This window comes from Vanacampus margaritifer, chromosome 11 (genome assembly GCF_051991255.1).
Source record: "Vanacampus margaritifer isolate UIUO_Vmar chromosome 11, RoL_Vmar_1.0, whole genome shotgun sequence".
Lineage (NCBI taxonomy): Eukaryota > Metazoa > Chordata > Actinopteri > Syngnathiformes > Syngnathidae > Vanacampus > Vanacampus margaritifer.
In genome coordinates this window covers 24,490,073-24,507,028 of record NC_135442.1, presented here as the reverse complement: position 1 = coordinate 24,507,028, position 16,956 = coordinate 24,490,073, and the positions used below count along the sequence as shown (strand labels likewise).

General features: G+C 40.3%; 1 protein-coding gene across 2 annotated transcripts in view; it reads right to left on the bottom strand.

Annotated features, from left to right (window-relative positions):
* Positions 1–2,045: 2,045 nt before the first annotated feature.
* The window catches only part of LOC144060690 (interleukin-10 receptor subunit beta-like), a 63,640-nt gene continuing 48,729 nt past the window's right edge, over positions 2,046–16,956 (bottom strand). Inside the window, exons 5-7 of one of the 2 annotated variants that reach the window (XM_077580444.1) lie at positions 7,175–7,325; positions 3,059–3,189; positions 2,046–2,946 (exon numbers count right to left, since the gene is read on the bottom strand). In XM_077580444.1, the coding sequence (XP_077436570.1) occupies positions 2,833–2,946; positions 3,059–3,189; positions 7,175–7,325 (396 nt within the window). In that variant the 3' untranslated portion in view covers positions 2,046–2,832. The remainder of the gene's footprint in view (positions 2,947–3,058; positions 3,190–7,174; positions 7,326–16,956) is intronic. The other variant, XM_077580445.1, reaches the window with a different exon arrangement.

Sequence of the window (16,956 nt, the reverse complement as noted above, 5' to 3'; positions counted from 1 at the left end):
GGCTAAGATGGCCGCCGCCCTGGGCGAGCGGAGTGGTGAGAATCCTGGGCGTACCTAATCAATTGGCCAAGATGGCCGCCGACCCGGGTGGGCGAGGGGGAGAGAGTCCTTGGCGTACCTAATTAATTGGCCAAGATGGCCGCCGCCCTGGGCGAGCGGAGTGGTGAGAATCCTGGGCGTACCTAATCAATTGGCCAAGATGGCCGCCCGTACATAGGCCAAGCCTTGAGTACACCAAGAAAAAAAGGGGGTGAGTTGAGCTCAACAGTAAGAGAGATGATTGGCTGAGGCAGTTGCTATGCAGACGTGAGAGACCAGGCAGTATAGCTAAGCACTATTTAAATAGCAGTCCATTCCATTGCCTTTAAAAAATAATAATAATAATGTTGTGTATGTTTTTTTTTTTAATGTATTTTTAATTTATTTATTTAAAAAAATTAAACGATTGAAATCGGTCAAGAAATGTGGAAGTTAACCATAATCAACATAAACAGCTGTACCTTGCACTTTGTTATCGCGGGGTATTTGAAACTGTATGTCGAAATTTATTTTAAAATGTAATTTAACTCTTTTACTGCCAAAAACGTTAAATGACGTTTAGCAAAAACCTACGGAGGGCCGCCAAGGACGTTAAAAGACGTTCTCCAATTTTTTGGGGGGAAACGGATGGAGGAAAGCCTTGGCCAGCTGTGGTGAAAGTTTCAAGCAGATCTAGTTAGCCTAATGACTATTTTTGGCCCCTAGATGGCAGCAATGACTCTCTTTTGACAAGATTGGGTAGGCGTCAGTAGAAGACGTGAGGCGGAGCTAGAGGGGACAATGGCTGGGGATGGGAAGCGAAAATGGCGACCGGTTGCAAGCAGCTCACGCTTGAGCATTTTTTTCAAAGACGAAAAGCATCGACCAGTGCTAAAGAGCACATTGATGACGACGATGATCTCGATGATGATGATGGTGACTCCGAGGTTGGAAGTGTTGACGCGGCAGTAGAAGACGTGAGGCGGAGCTAGATGGCTGAGGAAGCGAACAATGGCGACCGGTTGCAAGCAGCTCATCGACCAATGCTAAAGAGCACAGTGATGACGACGATGATGATGATGGTGGCTCCGAGGTTGACGCCGAAGATGGAAGCGTTGACGTGGCAGCTATGACCACGTCATAAAGCCTCACCGGCTAGCGATGCTAACACCGGAAAACGCGCAGCACAACCGAGCACTTCTGCACAGGCGGACGTTCAATCGGACGATGAAGAGTACCCCGAGTCCAATGCATATTCATCGGAGGAGTGGGTACAGTCTGCTACTTGCTATTCTCCAGAAAAAAAGGCCGTCAAGAAAGTCTAACGTCTGCACGCGAAAGGGGCCATCGCAGTGAAACTAATCTGTTGTGCAAATCCTGCTCCAACTCCTTGCACGCAAGGGTGTGTTACAAAAAGAAAAACTGTATTTGAAACATCCACATAATTGTAAATAGTACCACAGTTGCACACATTTGTAAATAGTTTGCGAAATTGTTTTGTCAAATTGTTACACTGTTGAATGGAAATCAACGTATTTTGCAATCTAAAAACACTTTTTCATTGTTGGTGGTAGTGTTTTACAGAAGTAAAGCACTATTTAGGTGTTTGTGGCATCATTCATGGACAAAAAGAAGTGTAGAATTCACTAGAGTGCATGAAATAACATCGTTTCACAAAAGCTAGTTTTCTCCGTTTTTTGTTTCAAAACAGCATTTCGGTGAAACTAACCATTTTCTATTGTTGATTACTGAAAAACGGAATAAGGTAGAAACAAACTTTTTTTTCTGATGAAAGATGAGAGTCCAATCTTTCATTTGGTAGTATGTGTGTTTCCATAGTCCAAACACATACTGTAATTTTCTGTGGACCTTGAAAGATCAGTCAAAAATGCTTAAATCGGCTGGCACCCACGGCATCCCTTTTCTGAAAACATCTGGCAGTCAAAGAGTTAGTTAATTATTCGTAGTTCGTACCATAACAATTCCATTACACAGGGCTCTAAATTATAAACAATGTAAGTTAAATATTGGGGGTCATTTAATTTTTATTTGACACTGTAATAACATTATATAAGGTTTTACAGCAAAATATCAATAGATCATTATCATAATACCATTTCTTTGAGTCATCCATATCATGTCTTAAGACACCTTAAGATGTGCATGTCTTAAGTCAAAGGAAATATGTCTTAAGCTGTCTTAAGACATCCATTGTCTTCAAGACACAAACATCTCTTTGGGGGGCATCCCATGTGTTGCTCTCTCATGATACCTGCATGTTTCAAGCCATCTTAAGATGTGCATGTCTTAAGACAAAGGAAATTTGTCTTAAAACGTCTTGAAGACATTAAATATTTTCAAGACACAAAAATCTGTTTGGGTGTCATCCCATGTGCTGCTTCTGCCATACCATGTCTCAAGACATCTTAAGATCTGTATGGAAATATGACTTTAGATGTCTGAAGATATTAAGTGTCTCCAAGACACGAAAATCTGTTTGGGGGCATCCCATGTGCTGCTCTGTCAAGGATTGGTGTTTTCAAATGTTTGTCTTAAGACGTCTTAATGTTCCAAAATGTCTTGAGATGTCTTGATTTTGCTTATTAAGACATCTTAGGACATCTTGAGACACGTTGATGGCTAAGTATGTTTATGTGAATGCTCAGACACACAGAAAATTAGAGGGAACGTTGGACATAATCTCTCACAGTTACTGTTAATCTGCTTTTCTATTCCTTTTTCTATTGAATCCTGTGTCAGTGACAAGCTTTCTGCGGAAGGTGGTCCACAATTCATCCAAGGACTTTACTGTCTTTACTCCACAGACTTGTCCTCTGCAATGACTTTGACTGAATTGTAAACTTCTTCAAGTCGTTCAGAGTTGTGCATGGCCCAGTAGAGAGGAGAGCTCGGGGTTGCCAGCAGGTACTAGAGAGACATAACAGTTTGTGTTGAAGTTCAAAATGACATGCAGGCAGCTAGAGGTTACTTGCTCCATGCACTTAAAACTGCCCCCAATCACAAAACAAAAAAAACATACCGGAGGCAGTTTGTCTTTTGGACAAAGAAAATGGGAAATCCTTCTTCTATAAACAACAGCAATCGCCACAAGAGTTACTGCCATTGTCATGACGAGAAACGTGACTGCTGCCGGCAACCATACAGCTTCTGCTTTTGTGTCACATGCCAGAAAAAGAAGATGTGTTATTTATGTTTCTTACCATCCCTTACTAATGTGTTGCCATATACGCAAAACCAGGGGGGTATTTCATCAAGCCGGTTTAAGGAAAATTTCAAAGAACCCGGCTGATTTTTATCAGCGTTCCGTTCCATCACGGTGGTTTATGTGAATGCCCACTCAGTAACCATGGAAATTTATGCTGCAGACCTAACCTGCTCCGGAGCAGGTTAACTGTCAAGCTTAGTTTAGCTGTGTCAAAAAAACGTCAAAAGACTTCCGTAACGTGGATTTCTTGCGCTTGTGTAGCACGCACTTGAAATGGTATATTTTCTTTTGTATGACGTATTTGATTAATGACACTTGTGCACATTTAGTTTATTATAAGATGTAATTTAGCACACTACCCTAAATGGCAGTGTTGAGCTTTGGTTTTGAAAGGATAGTTGGCTAAGTGTACCAGAGAAGATGAAACCCCCTTGGACGAAAAAAGAGACTGGACTTGAAAGTGAGAGAGCTTATATCTCACCACTTTCAGTGTTTACAAAATCAATTGCTTTATTTAAACTAATTCATATAGAAAGTCCCACATCAAATGTAACTCAAGATGCCTTATTATTTTATAATACATTATTGTCATCATTATTAAGCGATCTACATTAAATGAGGTAAAAACAATATAGTCTCATAAAAAAATGCCTTCTCACCCACATAGGGTTAGGGTCAGCCAGCACCCCACCCCCCCCTATTTTCCCTCATTCAGTGCCCACCCCAGATTGCTGCTCAGCACCAGCTCTTCTGCTGATGTGAATGTAGCAGGCGGAGGTCCCCTATCTGTGGCAGTGGCTTCAGTCTTTTTTTCCTGGTAGCTACAATGGTGGGCAACATTTACAGCTCGACACCTATTAAATGTTACAGGCTACTTGCCGACTTGTTGCCATGTTCCCTTTTGGCTGCTGAGATGGCTACTGTTGAGATGTAACAGTAAAGAATGAATATGTACGTAAACTCGAAGTGCTTTAAATTCAATTTATAATTAATAACACGATTAATGTGAAATACACATCTAACATGAAACAATCGTAACTTATGCATTTAGTCTGTCAGCTATTTTTTTTTTGCCAATTACATTTCCCTCATCTTATTGATAGCAGTAGTATTGCCTTTTTTTGTGATTTCAGTATTGAATTCCTCATACAGGTCCATCAATAACTTTTGTTCTGTTTGTGAGAAGTTTTGCTGTCTTTTGACATGATTGATCGCAATTTCGCCATCAACTCACCAGGGGTCTATTTCACAAAGCAGGTTTAGTAAGAACTCTGGGTCAAGAAACCCTGAAATGTTCGAAACTCTACATTTTCCGTTTCATAAAGGGAGGTAATTGAAACCAGAGGAAAAGAGGTAACTAGCCTGTTTCATAAAAAGAGGTAATTTCAGCTCTCGGTCAGTAACCGTAGTAACATGTTCCATAAACAAAACCTGGTTGGTTGCAGGTTTTCCACAATGAACCTCGAGGTTTTCTCTGTCCCCGCCTCCTTTCAGCCACATTTCCTCATTCATAAAGTCCGCTGTGGCGAGTTTTTGTGTAAATACGCCTTAAGTCTATAGCATAAAATCCACTTTTGGCACGAACATGGCATGTTCTTTTGACAATGACCCTATTGATAAAGGTGCCACATTATTGCGCAGGTAATTAAATATTTGTCTTGAAATTGTTATCAGACCGCGCATAGATATGCTGGCATTTCCAGACAGTTATCTTTTTGAGCGGTTCACCTACATACACAATTTAATCCGTAATAAAAACAGTATATCAGATGTTGTGTGATAGAAGGTATTGTTAAAATGTAAGATTAGAAAGTGGGTTATCATAAGTTTTAAGTATTGATGATAACTATGGCTATGGATTAAATTGTGATTAGGGCTGTGCAATTATCCATCCATCATCTACCGCTTATCCGGGGTCGGGTCGCGGAGCAGCAGCTTTAGCAGGGATGCCCGGACTTCCCTCTCCCTAGCCATTTCAGCCAACTCCTGCGACGGGATCCCAAGGTGTTCCCAGGCCAGCCGAGAGACATAGTCTCTCCAGCATGTCCTGGGTCGTCCCCGGGGCCTCCCGCCGGTGGGACATGCCCGGAACACCTCCCCAGGGAGGCGTCCAGGAGGCATCCGAACCAGATGCCCGAGCCACCTCAACTGGTTCCTCTCAACGCGGAGGAGTAGCGGCACGACCCTGTGTCCCTACCGGATGACCGAACTGCTCACCCTCTCTCTAAGTGAGAGCCCGGCTACCCTGCGGAGGAAACTCATTTCGGCCGCTTGTATCCGGGATCTTGTTCTTTCGGTCACGACCCACAGCTCGTGACCATAGGTGAGGGCAGGCACGTAGATTGACCGGTAAATCGAGAGCTTTGCCTTTCGGCTCAGCTCCTTCTTTACCACAACGGACCGATACAGCGTCCGCATCACTGCAGACGCGGCACCGATCCGCCTGTCAATCTCCCGCTCCAACCTACCCTCACTCGTGAACAAGACCCCATGATACTTGAACTCCTCCACTTGGGGCAGGATCTCATCCCCGACCCGGAGAGGGCACTCCACCCTTTTCCGACTGAGGACCATGGTCTTGGATTTGGAGGTGCTGATCTTCATCCCAACCGCTTCACATTCGGCCGCGAACCGCTCCAGTGAGAGTTGGAGATCACGGCTTGAAGAAGCCAGCAGCACCACATCATCTGCAAAAAGCAGAGATGCAATGTTGAGGCCACCAAACCAGACCCCCTCAACGCCTCGGCTATGCCTAGAAATTCTGTCCATAAAAGTTATGAACAGAATCGGTGACAAAGGGCAACCTTGGTGGAGTCATACCCTCACAGGAAACAAATTAGACTTACTGCCGGCAATGCGGACCAAACTCTGACATCGGTCGTACAGGGACTGCACAGCCCGTATCAAGGAGCTCGGTAGCCCGTACTCTCGAAGCACCCCCCACAGGACTCCCTGAGGGACCCGGTCGAACGCCTTCTCCAAATCCACAAAACACATGTAGACTGGTTGGGCTGGTCCACTGTTCCACGGCCGGGACGAAAACCACACTGCTCCTCCTGAATCCGTGATTCGACTTCCCGACGGACCCTCCTCTCCAGCACCCCTGAATAGACCTTACCAGGGAGGCTGAGGAGTGTGATCCCTCTGTAGTTGGAACACACCCTCCAGTCCTCCTTCTTAAAAAGGAAAAAAAAAACACCACCCCGGTCTGGGCCAAAAATAATCATTTGAATAATCGTGATTTCAATTATTGCCAAAATAATCATGATTATTTTTGCCATAATCGAGCAGCCCTAATTGTGATTAAAACGTGTATTTTAAAAAAGGGTCCTTCAAATTTGAGGTTTTCCAAGGTTTTATGGTTAATTCCTGGTAATTTAGGAATGATTTATTGAGTTTGGATTATGTTGAATGATTTATGGATTTGGGTCACATTCCTGAATTTCTTTTTCTTTTTTGCGTTTTAAGGTTTTTCACCTGTTTGAAGTGACAACTTTCAAAATAAAAGAAGGAAAGAAATAAAGCTGTCTATGAGTGAATTCCAAACTTCCTGAGCCAAGCAACCTGTAGCGTAAATTGGGTCAATTATTACATTTATTAATTGGAAGAGACTCAAGTTTAATATTTAAATTAATCTTGAGCTCGCCTTTTGGGGCACCACATAGTTTTTTTAGATAGTTTTATCAGGATAACAGATAACCTCAGTAAATCAGTCATTAAAATGAGTTTTGTTTCCCCACCATTAAAAGGGAGAAGAAAAACATTGGTGGGAAGGTAGCTGGTAGCCAGGGGTTCTGGCCTTCCAGCGTCGTCAGTGGAGGTGGAACCGTCTCTTAATTCCCACTTTAGTGTGTCCCAGGACAAAAAGAAAGGAGTTATTTTGTCTTTGATGAGGTTGCAAAAAAATAGCAATCGCTGAATGACACTTACCGCCGGTGGTGCTCTCACAAACTGTACTGCTGGACTGACTGGGCTTGCTGTTCTCTTTTGCAATGATTTGAACCTGGAAACAGTATTTTGTCCAGGGGTCCAGGTCATTTAGAAATTTTCGGGTTTGCAGTACACTGCTGATGCTGTTTGCCTGCAAGTATATAAAAAAAAAAGTGTGTGTGTGGGGGGTTCTCTCTTAATTCAACAGCAAATGACAGAGCCAGAATAAAAGAGGGTAACAGGAAATAACCTTTCATACCAACATAAAATTCACGTTAAGACTACAGGACTTTTTAAATTCAGTTATATACACTGAACAAAAATATAAATGCAACACTTTTGTTTTCGCTCCCATTTTTCACGAGCTGGACTCAAAGATCTAAAACTTTCTGCACACATAAAATGCAATTTCTTTCAAATATAGTTTGTAAATCTGTCTAAATTTGTGGTGGTGAGCATTTCTCCTGTGTCCACAGATGTGTCATATCAAGATGCGCATGATTATTGCACAGGTGTTCTTTAATAAGCTGGCCACATTAAAAGGCCACTCGTTTTGTGCATGTTTTATCACCCAGCACAATCCCGCAGATACCACAAGTTTTGAGGGAGCGTGCAATTTATATAATGACTGCAGGAATTGTCTACCAGAGCTGTTGCCCCTGAATTGAATGTTCATTTCTCTACTGTAAGCTGTCGCCAAAGGTGGTTCAACAACTGCAATGTATATAATGAAAAATAAGTGTGAATGTCAATGTTAGCTAAACTTAGACTGAATTATATTTTAAATACAGCATTGCACAGCATTCAAATCAGGACTGGACTAGCATTAAAAAATGCTCCCTGGCCTTTTAGTCTTGCTTGTCTGTTGTTGTTTTACCATACGGGTACCCCATGACTGCTTTAGCCTAGACCAGGGGTGGGCAAACTCGGTCCTCGAGGGCTGGAGTTCTACAGGTTTCGGAGCTCTTCCAACACAAGCTGATTCCAATCAACAGGATCGTTTATCAGGCTTATGCATGTTGGAGAATGGAAACATCCAAAAACCTGCAGGACTGCAGGAGTTTACCCACCACTATCCTAGACTCACTGCTGTAAACCAGCAGCAATGAAGACATGGAGATGAACCAAAAGTACAACTCACCGTTTCCCGGTGCTCAGCCTTGAATGCAAAGCAGAGCAAAACGGGAGTTTGTACACAATTGTGTCACTCATAGTAGCAAATAAAGAGGGCAACTACCTATCAAAATATAGCAGTAACTGAAAATTAAATCACTAATGTGTGCCAACAATTTCTCAAGTAAACAGGTACTCACTTTAGGTACATGCTTAACTCCTGGGGACAAAACTAGGGAATAAAAAGGGAACGCAAGGAAAAAAAACAGAGTGCGTGCACAAGGAAAGCGGGTTTGGGCACGCCACTACTGGACAATCTAACTGGCTTCCTAACTGACTGAACACCAAAACAACAGCCACCTTTTTAACAATGCTAGCCTTTTTTTTTCAGTGTTACTTTTACTTAGCGTGAGAAATTCAAGTTAAAGGTGGATTCAAGGATCTTTTGTCGCTGAATCTTCCGGCTGGATCATCTTAACAATTGGTTCTTGATCCCGTCAATCAATCTGCCTCAACGACGTCGTGCGTGCTCCACTTTGAGTGTTGGTAGCATGTAACCGCTGAGCTTCGGATTTAGCCATTCATCGTTGTAGCTCTACCGATCTCACTGCATACTTTGAAAATGGCTGAGAGCCGCAAGAAGACATCCATCTATGAAGTGATGAATGAGCCTGCGGTGCTTGATAGGACGAACAAGAGAGCTGGTAGGATGATCTTCTGCATGCGCATTAAAAAAAAAAAAAAGACAAACAGACACGTTTGGCTTCTACTTTTCAAGAAGATCCTTGAACACACCTTTAAGCGTGTGAATGTAACAATGGAGAGAAATATGCAATCCCATGGGCACAGATGGCAGTGGAGACAGAGGGGACACATCCCCCTCAGTTTCATAAAGACCATGATCTGTCCCCTCCACTTTCAAAAGTTTTGCTTGATGCGCTCCGTAGAATATAAAGTAGAATATGAATGTATTTATTTATTTTCAATAAACTATCAACATCAACAGTTTGGGGTGAATAGTCTACATTATTTACAAAATCAGTAAGTAGAAAACACTGTTGTTTACAGCAGTGTTTGCTCGTCCCCCATGTTTTCCACGCAGGTCATCTGCATAGGTCTCTCGTAAAATCGGGCAATGCGGATGCCGCATTCGTAAAGAAACTACAGAACAAGTTGTTTATAAACTCGAGAAAATACTGCTGAATACAGTACATGGAGTAGGAAATAATGAACTATTATGTGAATGAACAAGAGTTGTCATAGCAATACAGATTTCATTTTCTATAATTTTTTGTTTTCAATGTTTTATTTCCTTTTTACTATCTAACAGGTGTTAAGCTGTGTGTGTAAAGCTTAACTGCAATATTTATATTTTTATGGACTGCAGTGTGTGTGTGTGTGCGGGGGGGGGGTAATATATATTGATTCGTAGTGTGTTCAGTTGTGCATGTGTGTAAGTGCATTTGCCAGCTAAATAAAAACGAACTTGACAGCCAGTGTGTGAGACTGACACAAGCTCTGCTTTGTCAAGAGCACTGTGGCTGCACATCGTTCCAAATCAAGTTTCCCACATAACTTTGACAAACATACAAAACTAAATACGAGTGCAGCTGTAGAAAATTAAGGACCAATAAGAGATGATTAATTACTGTCCACATACCAGAGAAGGGAGGGGTTTCTTTCAGCACAGACATTAACGAATTTACGTGTGTTATAGTTTTATCCGGGAAAAATCTATTATCTGTACCGGATACTCGTGTTGTACAAATATCCGGCTCACCCCTAGTAAAAATATCCTTCATTTTAGTCTTTGGTAATTAATTTAATGCATGAGCCTTTGGGGATGATTGGGGAAGTCTAATCAAAGTACCATAATCCAGGGGGTTGATGTTCCTGTTCTATGGAGTTCAATTTACATTCCTAACTGCAAATCTAGTGAACAACTCCACAAAAAAGGGGGGGGAGGGGGTTATGGCAGGTAATAATCGTTACATCCGCGTTTCTGGGATCCACCTCCAAAACCTGACAGTCTCTCCTTAAGATGGATAAGCCTTGCGACATGTACTCAATGATAGCTGAATTGAAATATAATTTAACCTAGAGCTGCGAGCAGCTATAAAAGGCCCTCACAGCCCTGGCCATTTTGGGGCACTTGCACATAGGGGTACTGGCATACTGAAATTAGATTTAGTTTTTGTTTTTTTTGGCACAATAACATGTTAAGACCCTCAATATCAGTGTTCTCTTTTGTTGGCAAACAATGTGCTGCCATTGCAACAGCATATCATGATAAATAACAAAATTTGCATTTCAACATCATGAAGGACTAAACACTCTTCTAGGCAAATATGGTGTTGATCAAAGACAAAAACATGTATTTCTTATTGCCAGATCTCACAGCGGTCGCTGCTCGGGCCCCAATAAACTCTACAGAAACAATAGGGACCTCTCCCAGCACAGCGGTCACTGTTCTTGCCCTAATAATTTCTAAAGCTACAGTAGGGACGTTGCAGCTCAAGCCCTGACTAGAGCTGCGAGCAGCTGTAAAGGGCCCCCGCAACCCAGGCCACTTTAGGTTACTTACACTTTGGGGTACTGGCACAATGGAATTAAATTATGTTTAAAATGGCACAATAACCTTTACATATGTGGTTTGGTGCCTGGCCTGATGTGTACTCAAAATGTCATTAGTTTTTATGCAAGTTTAGACCACCCAAATCAACATACTTTTTCCTAGCACACAACATGTAGCCACAATGAAATACATTCATTCAACGTTCAGCGAAATAAAAACTTTGGTTTTCATCAGCAACATCATCTGACACACCCACAGATTTAAGTCAATCGGATAAAATCTTTGGGATCTTTAACTCATTCAAACCCAAAAACGTAAAAATATTTTTTTTAATACTTAGTCCTACAGGCCCAAAAACATATGTATACGTTTTAAAAAAAATATATATATATTCTAGAGCATACAGAAGGCTTTAATACAGGTTCTGACATGAAGAAGTTGCTTAAAGCAATGCTAGTTATTACAAAAACGGCCAGCAGGTGGCAGCAGAGTATAAGAGATCAGCCAGGGCCATGTTGCAACAAGCTATTTTTCCTCAGTGTTTTCAACAGGTTCGTGAATAATGATACAACTTACTATATTCTAATGCTAATTGCTGCAAAACAAAAACAGATGAAAGAAGAGACTATAATCTTTCTTTGGGTAGGTTCTATGTTTTTATAACAAAGACGTTGCAAAATCTGTCAAAATCCCTGCCGGGAGCGAAGGGGGTTGCGTCAGGGAAAATGGCTGGGAGTGAATGAGTTAAATGTGACCTCCAAATTAGTAAGTAAATCCAAATTGACAGACTTCCAGTTGGGTTAAACATATGGCTGCAAGAGGCTTTTTTGTCTTGGGATGTTGCATATGCCTCCAACTTTTTGTAGATTTAAGTGGGGCTGCTTTTTTTTTTTGTAGGGGGCATTGTTCAGCCTTTTTTTTTTTATCTCACAATAAACTATTAAAATAATGATTACTGTGCCAAGCCTGATGTGTGTGCAAAGTTTCATCAGTTTTCGTGCACACTTAACTTCTTTTTGTTTTTCGCCAAACAATGCATTGCTATGGCAACAGAATTTCACAGCACAGCGCAATAAACCCAAATATGGACTGACTTACAAAATACAAAAATACAGTTAGACGATATGCTAACTAAAAAGACAGAATTTATAATACAACAATTGAGATATAACAACTTTGAATATAATAACAAATCAGGTAAATTTCTTGCAAACCAACTTCAACGCAATCGGGAAAAGTCTCTTATAACGGCTATTAAAGGGACAACTGGTGAATGCACACAATCACCAGAAGAAATTAATCACATTTTTTATAACTATTATCGTAACCTATACTTAGAAACTAACAAGCCTAACCCTGAGCATATTGAGGCATTCCTCAGTAGCTTAAATATACCTCAGTTAACTACTGAATATAAAGACATGTTAGATGCGCCACTTACTATAAACGAATTGTACAGTGCTCTAGATAGTATGCCTAATGGCAAAGCACCTGGCCCGGATGGTTATCCGGCTATATTTTTTAAGCACTTCTGGTTAATGCTTGCTCCACTATTCTTAAGAGTAGTAACAGAAATTAAAACTAAGGGTTACATACACCCACACATGAATACAGCAGCAATGAAACTTTTATTAAAGCCAGAAAAAGACCCCTCCCTTCCATCAAGTTACCGTCCGATTTCACTAATTAACACTGATATTAAAATTATCACTAATGCTTTCACATCTAGACTAGAAACAGTAATCTCGACAATCATTCATAGCGACCAAACAGGCTTTATTAAAGATCGGCACTCTACTAATAATATTCAGAGACTCTTTAACCTTATTAGCATGTCACAGCGGCATGATAAAAAGGCAGTTATTAATCATTGGATGCAGAAAAAGCTTTCGACAAAGTTAACTGGTCCTTCCTCTTTGCTGTTTTAAATAAATTTGGCTTTGGGAAATCATTTATCCACTGGGTATCAGTATTATATGATTCTCCTAAAGCTACAGTTACTACTAATGGGATTATATCTCAGATCTTTACTTTACAGAGAGGCACAAGACAGGGATGCCCACTATCCCCTTTATTATTTGCAATACTTATTGAGCCACTTGCATTAGCCATACGCCAGGTAAGAAGGATTCAAGGAATTCACTCTGGGGTAACAGAACATAAAATTAATCTATATGCCGATGACATCTTACTTTATTTAGAAAAGCCGGCTACTTCGCTAGGGGAAGTATTTAACTTAATAACTAAATTCTCACAGTTATCAGATTATTCTATTAACTGGACAAAATCAACACTTCTACCTATTACAGAAAATTCATGGAACCCTGCAAGCCAGGACCCACACTACTCATTTCCTATAGGTAATTTAAAATACTTAGGCATAAAAATCTCACCTAAATTAACTGATTTAATTCATTTAAACTTTTCTCCACTTCTGGATAACATTTATAGTGACTTGGAGCGCTGGAATAATCTTCCTATTTCTCTAATAGGACGAATAGCCACCATTAAAATGAAAGTTTTACCCAAAATAAACTATTTTTTCTCAATGATTCAATGGTTCCAGTTGTTGGACTCAGCCGTTACAAAATTTTACTGGAATAAAAAAAAAGCAAAGATTAGTTTATCTACTCTTCAGAAAAGTAAATCCAAAGGTGGTCTAGAGGCACCAAATTTTATGTACTACTATATAGCTAACCAGCTACAATATATCGTTCTATGGGCACAACCCAACAGAGACACTAACTGTTGGCTGGAACTAGAACAGAAGGATTGTAATAACCTCAGACTTCGAGATTTACTCTTTATTACAACATCGATTAAGCGACATAATTGTTTTAAAAACCCAATGATTTCCGCCACCGTGACTGCCTGGTGGAAGGCACTAAAATTGACAAAAGCCCAAGTGGAGCCCTGTGGGCTCTCTCCCCTATGGCATAACCCCGACTTTCAACTTAACAACCAACCGTTTTATTTAGGTGTGTGGGAGCAGAAAGGAATTACACATATCCACCATCTCTTCTCAGATAATATGTTTATATCATATACATTCTTGCTCCAAAAATACAATATAAAAAAACGGAAATTTTTTACATTATCTACAAGTTAAAAATATGATAAAGAAAAAAATTCCAACACTTCGGGGTACGCTCCAACCGCCTGTTTTAGCTAAAGATATTAACAAGCTTTCTCCGACAACAACAAAAAAAACTTTCAAAAATATATAAGTTACTTTCATATACTGATAAAATGTCTTTACCCATCTCGAAATGGGAGACAGACTTGCCTATAGCACCGGAATCTGACTTTTCAAGTTTGTGAAAACGCATTTAAAATGACAAAACACACAAATTTACAACTTATCCAATATAAAATTATTCACAGAACATACATTACTCAATATATGATTAAGAAAATGGGACTCTCAGACTCCGACATTTGTCTCCAATGTTTACAAAACACTACAGACACTTATGTTCATGCTTTATGGTTATGTACTGCGGTTATGTATTTCTGGACTAAAGTCTTAGAAAAGCTTTCCGCTATTTTGGACTGTAGGATACCTTTATCTCCAAACTTGTGTTTGCTAGGTGACCTAACAACAACTGACTTACCACATAAACAATTTCAATCTACACTTGTAGCCCTTACTATCGCCAGAAAAACAATTCTTGTTAACTCTTTCACTGCCACTGACGTTTAAAGACATCAAGTAAAAACCTACGGTTCACTGCCAATGATGTCAAAAGACGTCATCCAATGATTATTTTTTTTTTTTTTTGAAACGGGTAGAGGAAACCCTTCCGCATGTCTGGTGAAAGTTTCCAGTCTGTCTGTTGTGCCTAATGACTATTTTTGGCCCCTAGAGGGCAGCGATGACTCTCTTTTGACAAGATCGGGTGGGCGTCAGTAGAGGCGGAGCTAGAGCGTCGAGCAGGAGATGAGAATGGAAGACAAAGGAAAAATGGCGGCCGGTCGCGAGGAGCTCACGCCCGAGACGTTTTTTTCAAAGACCAAAAGCATCGCTGAAAAAGCACATTGTTGACGACGATGATCATCATCGATGATGAAGATGAGGGTGGTGACTCCGTGGTTGAAAAGCATTGACGCGGCAGTAGAAGAGGTTAGATGGAGCTAGATGGAGGAGGGAACGGGCAATGGCGAGCGTTTGCAAGCAGCTCTACACTTACAAGACGAAAGGCATCGACCAACGCTAAAATAGTACATTGATGACGACGATGATCATCCTCGATGATGATGAAGGTGAATCCGAGCTTGACGGCGAAATTGGAACCGCTGACGCGGCGGCTATGATGGTGTCGTAACGCGGAACACAACCGAGCACGCACAGGCGGACGTTCGATCGGACGACGGAGAGTGCCCCGAGTCCAATGCATATTCATCGGAGGAAGTGTGTACAGTCTGCTACTTGCTTTTTATTCCCCGGAAAAAAAGGCTGTCAAGAAAGTGTAACGTTTGCACGCAAAACGGACCAATGTGAAAGTGAAAGTAAACTGTTGTGCGAGTCCTGGCGTCTCCTTGCACGCAGGAGAGCGTTACAAAAGGAAAAACTGTATTTAAAACATCCACATAATTGTAAGTAGTACCACAGTTGCACACATTTGTAAATAGTTTGCGAAATTGTTTTGTCAAATTGTTACACTGTTGAATGGAAATAAACTTATTTTGCAATCAAAAAACACTTTTTCATTGTTGGTGAAAGCGTTTTACAGAAGTAAAGCACTATTTAGGTGTTTGTGGCATCATTCATGGACAAAAAGAAGTGTACAATTCACTAGAGTGCATGAAATAACATCGTTTCACAAAAAGCTCTTTTTCTCCGTTTTTTGTTTCAAAAGAGAGAATTTCGGTGAAAGTAACCATTTTCTATTGTTGATTACTGAAGAACGGAATAAGGTAGAAACAAACTTTTTTTTTTTCTGATGAAAGCTTTCAATCTTTCATTTGGTAGTATGTGTGTTTCCATAGTCCAAACACAACATTTTCTGTGGACCTTGAAAGATCACTCAAAATGCTTAAATCGGCTGGCAGTGGGGACAACCCATTTCTGAAAACGTCTGGCAGTGAAAGAGTTAACTGGAAAAATAAACAAACTCTGAATATCGACCAATGGTCTAACCTCCTCATAAATCACATTTTAATGGAAAAAATATCTGCCTCAAATAAAAACCAAATATCAAAATTTATAGAAACATGGTCTACGTATATAGAATTTTTTAACCTAATTCTGGTTACTTAATTCTGTCTGTTAGCGAGAGCCAGTACATCGTGATAACTTACATTGATGTTTCTGCATTTGGCAATTTATTATTATATTATATTATTAGTATGGGATTTTTTTTTAATGGGCTTTAGGTGAACTGATGAATACATACACGCACGCACGCACATGCACGCACGCACGTGCACATGCTCACCCACATACAAAAAAAAATATATATATATATATATGTGTGTGTATATATATATATATATATATATATATATGTGTGTGTGTATATGTATATATATGTATATATATATATGTGTGTGTATATGTATATATATGTATACATATTTAAAAAAAAAAGAAAGAAAAAAAAACTTTTTTTTTAAAAAAGGAGAGCAATGATGATGTCAAATCGAATGAACAATACTGAGCTCTCCTGGGGGAAAAAAAAAAAAAAAAGAATTTCACAGCACGACCACTATGGTAAAAAATAAGTTCGTAGGTCTCTTCAGTCTTGAACTGTCATCAAATATGTGACATTTTGAGAAGATAGGACTGTACGGGTAAAGTTACAGCACGTTTTAATGTCGCAGTGGATCAACAGATTTTGCAGCACCTTATTGGCTACATCCTGTGCCGAAAAGCCAAAAATATTTGGTCTGAGGGATGATCAACATCTTCAGCTCTTCTTATTTCTAACCGAATATTGTCGGAGAGATACCTTTAGGTCATGACCATTAACATACATGTGAAGTTTGGGATTTTTGGAGCCTATACAGGGAGTTTCAAGCATTCCCTCTTTCAAGGCAAAGGAAATATGAAACACATTTGATGCCCCGCCACCGTCATATAGTATTTTGAAAA